The sequence below is a fragment of the Limulus polyphemus genome, unplaced genomic scaffold, assembly GCF_000517525.1.
Source record: "Limulus polyphemus unplaced genomic scaffold, Limulus_polyphemus-2.1.2 Scaffold1778, whole genome shotgun sequence".
Lineage (NCBI taxonomy): Eukaryota > Metazoa > Arthropoda > Merostomata > Xiphosura > Limulidae > Limulus > Limulus polyphemus.
This window is the reverse complement of record NW_013667388.1, coordinates 25,241-35,912: the sequence shown is the minus strand read 5'-3', so window position 1 is coordinate 35,912 and position 10,672 is coordinate 25,241. Positions and strand designations below refer to the sequence as shown.

The 10,672-nt window shown below is 36.9% G+C and overlaps 1 protein-coding gene across 1 annotated transcript in view; it reads right to left on the bottom strand.

Annotated features, from left to right (window-relative positions):
• Positions 1-1,131: 1,131 nt before the first annotated feature.
• LOC106464910 (transcriptional activator cubitus interruptus-like) overlaps positions 1,132-10,672 on the bottom strand; it is a gene marked incomplete at its 5' end in the record, with an annotated part of 32,192 nt that continues 22,651 nt past the window's right edge. The window contains 3 exons of the mRNA XM_013925081.1: positions 1,132-1,478; positions 2,053-3,264; positions 5,870-5,926. Coding sequence (XP_013780535.1) covers positions 1,132-1,478; positions 2,053-3,264; positions 5,870-5,926 — 1,616 coding nt within the window. The remainder of the gene's footprint in view (positions 1,479-2,052; positions 3,265-5,869; positions 5,927-10,672) is intronic.

The following is a 10,672-nucleotide window of genomic DNA, read 5'->3' as shown; positions in this document are numbered from 1 at the left end:
CTACCTTCTAAACCATAGAGAGGGTATGGCTCTTCAAATAATAATAAATATATATATACACACACAGAAATATAATATATATGCAATTTTAGTAATTTCACATATATTATTACTGCATGCATGTAGTTTAAAATATTTCTCCATATGTAACTACTCTGCAAAATCACATGATTCATTTTTTAGAAAAAATATCATTTTATAGCAAAAGTTTGGTGCAATCTATATAAAATGTTTTGTTATAAACGTAATATGTTGAGTAAAGTGAAACTCATGAGATACATGAGATTAAGGCATAGGGAGCTTTTTTCTTCCTCCCAATCTTTTCTTTCAACTATCCATTTTGAAATTGCTAGTTGTGAATTTTTACAATGTTTCTTATAAAACATTACAAATATGTAAGCACATCACTTTTAAGAAATTGTTCAACATTTCTATAAATTGACATTTGGTGTAAACTTAAAATGTTGAAGACAAGTTCTATTGCATCATCCTGAGATATCTGGTTTCTTCTATCAATAAATTCAAAGTGGAGCTCATGTCATTGATGATCATATTAGATGTTGCTTGTAGGGATGAATGATGTTGTTCAGCACAGCCTACAATCAACCCATTTTCTCAAGGCTGGGCATAATTGGAGTTTGAGGAAATATGGTTGACGTTTGCATATAGAATTGTCAAATATGACCTATTTTCTGACACACTTTCTGTAGCTTGTCTGTCAGAAGTACCGGTCACTTTTGGAGAAATTTCCATTTGATGTGATGTTTTAGTTTCAAGCTGTGCAAATAGACCATTCTGTGTAGCACTTCAAGAATTAGTGCTAGAAAACGTCATCTGTTGGCTCTGTTGAACATAATCTGCTTGCATAACAGTTCTTAAAAACTGACTAATATCTTGGCACTGGACTTCAAACTGGGAGTTGGAGCAACTATTACATGTACATCCAGGTGATGGATGTGTTTGTTGGTGCAATGATTGAATTTTACCACTTGGAGATAGTAAAGGATTTTGATATATGGAAAGTGTTTTACAAACACATGATAAGGATTGCTGTTGGTCCATAGATGATGAGTTACAGGCAGACACAGAACTAGTATGTTGAGAATAAGGGAAAGTTCCTTTGGCAACAAGTTATGGGAAAACCTGACGAGGAGATTGCATAAAGGATTCACTTGTACCATATGAAAGGTAATGCTGTGGATGTTGTGAAAATGGTTGAAACTGCTGTTGTGGCATGTGCTGAGGATAACTCTGGGTCTGTTTTTGTAAGGATAATTTAGGTTGTTGTTGAGATGTTTTTAAATGATGAGGGTACTGCTGGATTTGCTGATATTGAGGATTTGTTAAATATTTCTTAAATTGATGTGAAGGAATCCACAAAGAATCAGTACGAGAATATGATTGTTGGTTATGAGGAATGGTAGTATTAGAATTAGGTATTATTAGAGGAAGAAGAACAGGAGCTTGTGTATTGGATCCTGGCAGTGAGAAGAGAAATGACTTTGGGGTATTAAATGTTATGTTATTGTGAGGGAAAGGAAAATTAGAATTTGATCCCATTCTATGATGATGAGATGAAGCTTGGAGGTTAGTTTCTCTCTGAGAGTTGACAATTTTATGGTGTAAGTAAGAATTTAATCCTGCAGCTTTATAAATCTGCTGGTTTTCAGGAAATGTTTGTGAATTGGAAGTTGATGTTGGGTATGAAAGTGAAACTGATAAAACATTGGATTGGGAAGTTGTATATAAACATGACTGGTGAATAGGTATGTGGTTAGAATCAGAATGTAAATAAGTTTGTTCTTTAGGCATATTGGAAGTTTGGATTATAATAATAGGAAGATATTGTGGAAAAAGACTGGGAGGCTGAGAATTTGTGTCCAATACACTGGGCTACTTGGTTTGGATTGCTGAGAGGGATGATCCTGAGTAAATATTTTCCATGCTAACTGGAATTGCTGAGCACCATTGTTTGTTTCCAGTATCACATATATGCTGACTTTGTAGAACTTCAAATTATTGTTGACATTGGTGATCATGTTTTTTGTTTACCTCTTGGGTGGCAATGAATTATATTGGATGCACTGGTGTTTTCACTATGACTTGAATCTAAACCACCTATTTGATGGTTTACACATCCTGTTCTTAAATGTTGAAAACAATTCTGAGCTGGAATTGGATGTGTGTTATACTTTTGGTGTTGACAATTGCGGTAGTGAGTAGCTCCCAAAGAAGTAGAACTGGAACTAGAAGTCATGAAGATAGCTTGCTCTTGGCTTTCAGAAATCTGGTTTCTAGAATGTTTTTGTTGAAATGAGTTTGTTTGCTGGTGGTGTGAACTACTTGATAGGGGATTACTACCCAGGTGACACACTGGTGCACTAACTACTGAAGAACTCAATGTATTATTTGTAGTGGTCATAAGATATCTTTCAAATGTACAGTTAGAAGATAAGACCTGGTTATTGTTACGCTGTGTGCATGTCATTGTAGCATTCTTTCTTTGCAATTCATCATATTGACTTACACTAGACACTGCATGACTCAACTGAGATTGTGGTTGTTCCAACCAAGTACCTTGCTTAAGGTAGTGCATCATTTCATCAGGTAGCACTAATTCTTTGTTTGCTTCAATGGGTTTGTCTTCCTCCAAGTCTTCTAAAACTACATCTTGGTTTGGATGATGACTTCTATTGTAGCTACTAAAACCACTAGGTGTTTTTGACCAACTGGACTGGCCTATTGGAGGTAATGTTGTTAGCCTAGTTAAACTGTTTACACCTTGTTCAGCTTGTCCAGCAGTCTCTTCTTTAGCACCAAGAGGTTGCAATGCATCATTAACTTTCTTTTCACTAGAAGTAAAACCTTGATCTAATACAGTGATTTGATTGGGCATAATTCTTGCCTGTAAAGCCATATTTTCACTGTGTCGTTGCACTATGAGATTTCTTGTGCTGCTGAGGTGTTGTGAAGATTGTGCTTTAGAGTGGAGTTGTTCTAGTTGTGATTCCACCCCAGATGACAATCCTGAGAGACTACTTACTCCACTAGATCTTTGTGAGCTGTACAAAGATGTTGCTTCATAATGAGCTTCATCAATACCTCTGCCATGTAATACTCCTGAAACTTGACTACCCTGAGTGCTAGAAATGTCATTGCTGATGATGTTTGATTTGTTGTCTGAAAACATGCTACTACAAAATGAGCTAACTGTGCTACTGCTACAACTGTTTTTTCGGAAACCTGTTTGGGATGTCTCAGAACCTAAAAATAGAATAGTCTGTACGTTACTTTTATAAAATGAAAACTTAAGTAACTATACATAAGAAACTATATTTATTTCATAGACTGTTGAATAGATTAGTTACAATGTATGTTTACTGTTATTATGTTCCATTCTACTTATACTTTTACCATCCATCCATATACATAGTCAAACATTATTTCTTCATTTGACATTTTAGTTCTGACAATGGGTTACTCAAACATGGTATTTCTTTTCTTAAACACCATTTGTCCATCCATTAATTAAAACACGATTTTCATTATTTTTGTTATCTTATTCTTTATCATTAAATTAATATTTCTACTCTATTAATATGATTCAGATGTATGTAATTCCATTTTTCCCATTTTTATTATAGAACAATAAGAGAATTTTATTGAAAATGTTCACAATGTAAGATCTTTATATGTTTAATTTACTAATCACATAATAACAATAAGCCTACTAATTTGAAATAAAAACAACTGTTAACAATAATATTTCTCTATTCGGTTAGCTGTGGAAAAATCAAAGAACAAATAATGTCAGAGTTACTCATCATATTTTGTGTAAATATTTTTTTCACAAAAACTTTTTCTAGTATACGTTATATCTAAATGCATCAGATTTGATGACTCTTCTTTTTTGCATATTCTAATACTTAATATAATACTTTTCTAGAAATTAATACTAGAAGAAATTGATTGTAAGAATTGTAAGCTTAAAAATTGGAATTATACAAGTATGAAGAATACTAAAACACCTATTATAACTGAAATCCAAAATTTATAAAAAATACTAACTTTAATTTTTCAAAGAATCAATGATATTTTTGTTATATTATTTGTATTTTGCATATCTGTTACTTAAGTCAATCCTCCAAGCACACTGCCTTTGTTACTTTCCTGTACTGATTAAAAACCTTTTTAAAAACACATAAACTAAATATAGTATTTAAAGAATATTTTTTGATCTTCATTTACATAGTGAGAATATAATTATGAATAATTGTTAATCTAGACTCATTCACGAGCAACAAAAAGATATGCCATGGGAATAGTATAATTATTTGTGATAATACCTACCTCATCTCACACTCTCCCGCCCTTTCTCCCGATGAAATGGCTGGTTTTGGGTATGTTAATATGGACCATCTCAAAAAGTGAATAGGATGTAATAACAGGGAGCTGGTATAGGGGGTGCATTGACAAGGTAGAGAGAATCACAAGATTTAAATTGCTAAGGACAATATAGTAGGGTATAAAGACTGGAGCAAGCGAGATAAGATTCATACCAATGCTTAGATGGGCAGAGAAGAGAAACTTTCATTGAGATCAAGCTAAAATGTGAGAGGAGGTAAGTATTATCAGAAATACATTTTTGGTATAGGAAAATGTTAATTTCTGAAACACTCTTACATCCTCTCACACTTTAGCTAGAATCCCACATTGACAAGGTGGAGGGGCCAGTGAGGACAAGGTCCACACAGAAAGCATCTGCATAGAAATGAGGTGTGTGAAAATGAGATAAGTGATACACACCAGTGGGGTCTGCACTACTTCTGGAACAGATATGCTCTTCACCTGGACCACATTAAATCCAATTCTTGGGCAGTGAAATCCTAACATCTTTAGAAGAACATGAATTCATCCTGGTCCCAAACAAGCAGATGAGGTCCCATGTCTCGTCCTTGGAATTATAGGACTGTGAACCCAAATCAAGATCTAAGGTGTAGTGGCTAGAGCATAAGGAGTGTTGTATTGTTTGGTCTTGTTTAGTAATATGATGTTATTGGAACCCAACCTGAAAGTTACAGAATGCTACATGTCGAGCCACCAGAATTATGAGAGGGCAAGCAACACCAAAGTGAACAAACCTTTGCCTCAACCTGAAGAAGAGCAAAATGAAACAAATTTCAACCAATGGCAAAGGAAGTGACACTTCAATTGTGAAATTACAAGGGGTCAAGGACCTTCTTCTATGATCAATGAAATAAAAAGAATGACCAAAAAGAGGGGCCATGCACAACCCAAATGGATAGTGCAAAGTCATCTCTGAACTGGTTTATGAGGAAGCTCCCACATAGGCTGGACTTGCTCCTTCCATACATCTGGGAAAACCATCCAGGGTTATTTGTAGGAGGGCAACCAGCTATGCCCTCTGCTCCTTGAGTGGAATAATGAGTACAAGCATGACTCAGAAGGAATAAACCTCTGTCCACCACTCTAGTGACTGGAAACCAGGAGTGGTAAAGACTCGCATGGTCCACTAGGAGAAATGGGGGAATACTGGCATTGGGGAGTCCAGAGGAATGATGTTCCAGAGACAGTGAAACAAGTGGACTACATTCCTTATATTGAAAAGCAAAATAACCCCTATTTATTCAATTTAGAGGTCAGCAGGGATGGGTAAAATCCCCCTTTACTCGTGATAGTCCATGAATGGCAGTCCTGTAGTGTATTTGATTTTGTGTTATAATTGTGTACCACCTGGAAAGTGCACAAGGTTGGTCTTATGGAATACCCCATCTCCAGTGTTCATTGATACCAGGAAAATTAATTGTTGGTCGACTGGTAGCTAATACAGATTTGGAGATAAGCATACCTGACCAGGCAACATCCGCCACAGAGTGGGATCCCAATGAAAAGGTCGAGAGGGTCCCTGAAAAAGAAAACAAAAGAAATTAAATCACTCACCTCTTTTACAAACGAGCTGGGGCCTGGAGAATAGCCACGAGGGATACCTGAAAACTTTCCAAAGAAGCAACTGCCAAATCATGTAAATAATGAAATATAAATATATTAGGTATGGTTTACATACCAATCCTCTCCAGTAGGCAATGCAACTGAGCAACCATGGACATTGAGATATGGTGAATTTGATGAGATGAAACTCAAAGAAGTCTCAATCCCTCAAATGAAAGCCCAGAGTAAGCAATATGCATCAGTTGATGAACCCAGCCTGTCAAAGTGACAGGATAAACTGTGACACCTTAGGATCCCAATGGATAAATAAATGGTGACATGAACCCCAAAATCCTTCAGTGCCCACAACAGAACATCAAAGGGCCCTAATCAGGCATAAAAGATGACCCAGATCCGAGCATTCATAAAATAGGAAATGGAGGGAATGTGAACAGGAGAGAAAGCCTTATCCCCTTCTTTAGCTGCTGAAGTTTTGGGATGAAAGGACCTATCAAAATACAACAGAACATAAGTGGAATGGTAAAAAGAGTCCTGTGTACATGAATCTCAAATGAAGACCCATCCCATCTTGGCTAAGAGTATCTATGCCTAAAGTCAGAGGGTGAGGGACAGGAGACCAGAAGGACAGAAGCTGGGCATTCCAGTGAGTGGCAAAAGCAACGAACAGAGGTTTCCAGAGACAAGAGCAGATCCAAGGAAAAACTTGTGGATGAAGCACCCATTCTGTAGGAAGAACTCCATTGGGACAAGATAACTGATTGGACACAAAATTTATAACTTGGAGCATGACAAGCAATGAGAACTATCTGATGATTGTAGACATAAAAGATAAGAGCCAATGTCTGAAAACAAAGAGACTTGGAATGAGTGCCCCCCCCCTGCTTATCAATGTAGGAGGCCACTGTGGAATTGTCCAAGTGAAGCAGTACCATCTTCCCTCACAAACAATCGAGAGCCTGAGACATAGCCCCTCAAATTGCTAGAATCTCTAAAAGATTGATGTGGAGAGAAGATTCCTCTTCTGTCTAAAGTCCCTTAAATTCCCTGAAAAGATGCAGCCATGAAAAGATATATCTCTGGACGTGGGGCAGGAGATCAACCATCAACCAAGATTGAGTGGGCTGGAAACCAATAAGGTCGCCAGACAAAAGGTCCCATAACAAACACTGAAGGAAATGCATGTGGGCCCAACCCAAAGGAATGAGTGATTCCAAGAATGTCTACATCCCCAAAAGAGAATGAACTGCACATGTTGGTGGAGAAGGAGATGATGGTATTAGAAATACTGCTCGTTCCATGGCCTGAAAGCATAGAGGAGAATGTTGGGCCTGACTGAGACAAGAATTGTAAAATACCCTTACATGGACAAGGTACTGTGTGGAAGTAAGAATAGACTTCTCCATTTGGATGAGAAACCCAGTACTCACAGCTTCAGATAAAAGAGCTCAAGCGAGAAGCTCTGCCAAGTGGCAGGAAGGAGTGAGAAGAATCCAGTCATCCATACAATAGTGAGTGTGAATGCCCATTAAATGAAGATGACGTGAATAGGATCTTATTATCTGGCAAAAGACATATGGGATGGATGCGAGGTTGAATGGTAGAACAAAAACCTGGAAAACCTGTCTCTTGTGTACAAAACTGAGATACCAACGTGAAGACTGCAATCAAAATATGAGGCATCAGTGGCATCGAACTTTGTCATCCATAGACTGGGTGCAAACTGCCACTGGGAGGAAAAAAACAACTCCATGGTAAACAGGGGAGGCTATAGAAAACAATTGAAATGAGAAACGTCGATGACAGGTTGGCAATTGCTCATATTCTTTGTTACTACAAACAAACGAGAATAAAAAACCCTGAGAGAGTAGTTGACACACTGTACAGCTTCTTTATGCAAAAGATTCTGGATGGCTTGTAAGATGATCCTTGGGGAGGGGAAAGACAACTGTTATAGTAGACAATGGAGGAGAAAATGTGAAATGAAGGGCCAACCCTCTAGTAAGAGCCTGAATGACCCACTGATCAGAGGTGAAGGTCTCCCATACAGACCTGAACCATCTGATCTGAGTCACTACAGAACCAGACCCATAGGGTAGTTACCTATGTTGTTGTTGTTGTCACTCCACACAAGCATAGGATGCATGCTTATAAGGGTGGAATCTCCCTTGTGTTCTGAAAGAATATGGAGCCAATGAAGGAGGTGTGGAAACTCGAATGGGAGATACAGGAAGCAAGTGTCAAAAGCAAAAGTGGAAATGGGCCATATCCACCTGAGATTCCATCTGAAAATTGAGCAGTGGACCTACGAAAGGCCTCAGACAAAAAGTTGCAAAGAAGATGCAAAATGCAAATGTAAGGGGCAGTTGAATCCTGGAGTGAGGGTAAGATGAATAAAGACATCAGGCATAGAACGTCAAAGAGGAAGAAGAGGATCCAACCTCTGATAATCTAAATATGGGTCCTCCAAGCTAAGGCATGCTGATCTGATAAATGGGGAGGACAAGGCATGGCAGCAGCTTCACTCAACTGATCTGCAATTCTTCGAGCGGACACAACAATGTCTGGCAAAGGTAGAAGGACTAGGTAATTAGTCAGTTACAAAGAAGGAGAAGAGTTGTAAACTAAAGGAGAAATCTCAAGACATCACAAATTTGATGTACTAGTTGCAAAAACGATGCAGGTTGTGGGATGTTCAACCAAGGCTCATGATTAGCTATCTGAGCAAAGGAAGGAGCCAGAAAAATTGAGTCAAAATTCCCACCAGTCCACCCCTGATCCCCTGCAAGCTCAGCCTCTGAGCCTACAGGAGAAGAAAGATCAAACCTCATGTAAGACTCCACCTCTCTGTGTGTGAAGAATTTGGCATCCTCCAGAGAAAGGGGGCTCCCCCGATGCTCAGGCAACACTATACTCCAGAGGTGGCAGATTAATATCACTAGGAGACTCTGTGTCACAGATGTGAATGTGAAAATTCATATCTGATATTTTTTTATTGAAATTAAAGAAAATAGACAATAAACTCAAAACTCAATAATATGGGTTGAAAAAAAATCGTCCAAAACGTAGGTATAACTAAAGTTCACGAACACCTAAGAGAAACCTGCAGCAAGCATGTAATACCATTGTTGTAATGTTCTGCTGTTGAGAAAATTTAATAGGGAGAACTAACAGGTAGCTTATATATGGATCTGGTATAGAAGTGCATTGATGTAGGTGGAGAGAATCACAAGATTTAAATTGCTTTAGTCAATATAGTATAAAAGCTGGAGCAAGTGAGGTAAGATTCATACCAATACTTAGATTGGCAGAGAAAAGAAACTTCTGTCAGGATAAAGCTAAAGTGTGAGAGAAGGTAAGTGTATTTTGGAAGTTCCAATTTCTTATTAAATATCATAAATACTGTGTTTATATTTCTAATTTTTTCTTCTTTTCTCAATATTGTGTTTCATGTTTGCATGTAGTTATTTTTGTTGCTTTAAAACACATATATATTATTAAACTAACCTAATTTTAAAATAAGTTTCTTCAGAGGACACCAAGCTGTCTTTTCTTAGCCCTTTCGAGATGGGTCAAAGGCAATGTAATCACATTTGTTGACTTGCATTCAAAATTTCTTAAAATTTCATAATTTTATGAATTTATGTCAATTAGGTCGGTATCAAATTGTAGATTATAATTCAAACTTTAGTATTATACATTATTGAATTTCTTAATTTAAATGTAAGTATTAAAAAAAACACAGTTAAACATCGAGTTTTTTGTATCACATGATACACATGCAGCAATGGTTCAAATTAGATGTTTGTGATGTCAAAACACAAAGTCTATAGTTTCTTACAAATCAGGAACTCAAGTTACCAATATGTACTGAATCAAACAGTGGCCATGCTCAACTCTTTGTATTTTTGGAAACAGTCCCTTATATACACTTACTTCAATATATGACATATGAATGACCAATTGAAAGGTCAGAATGTGCCCTTAGTGACTTTCTCAGCCAATTTCATGTTTTAGGATGTCATCTCATTCTTTCAAATCAAGATTTGAAGAAGGTGGATTGTGTCTTTAGCCTGCTCGAAATTTCATATTTTTTTAAACCCAAGTACAGCTTAGTTACTAAGCTTGATAAATTACAGTGGAATTCTGTTGTATCAATGTAGTAATTTATGATTTTTGGTTATTGAACTGTATATATAAAACCTAAAAAAAAATATTTTGTTTCATATCCTCGAAGTGTGCCCCCCAGTGGCACAGCGGTATGTCTGCAGACTTACAACTCTAGAAACCGGGTTTCGATACCCGTGGTGGGCAGAGCACAGATAGCCTGTTGTGCAGCTTTGTGCTTAATTCCAAACAACCAAACCAATCCTTAATAACCTACATCAAGCAGCAACAGAGTACAAAGGTCGTAACTAGAAGAGATAATTGTTTGTGTTACTTCTTTATTTACTGTTCTATGTTTTTAAAAAATTAGTTTAAGAACTTATTTCTAAATATTAACAATCTATATACATATAAAACGTATGATATGATATTGACTGTATTTTACAAAATACTAGTCTACTAAAACACAGCCAAGACACATCACTTTGTAAAGACTAAAGGCCAGATTTATATTATTGGATACAGTAACTTGAGCATCTGTGCTGCATTATTGTAACGCCTGTATTGTTAGCAAGACATGGCTGAAAGTTCAATATAA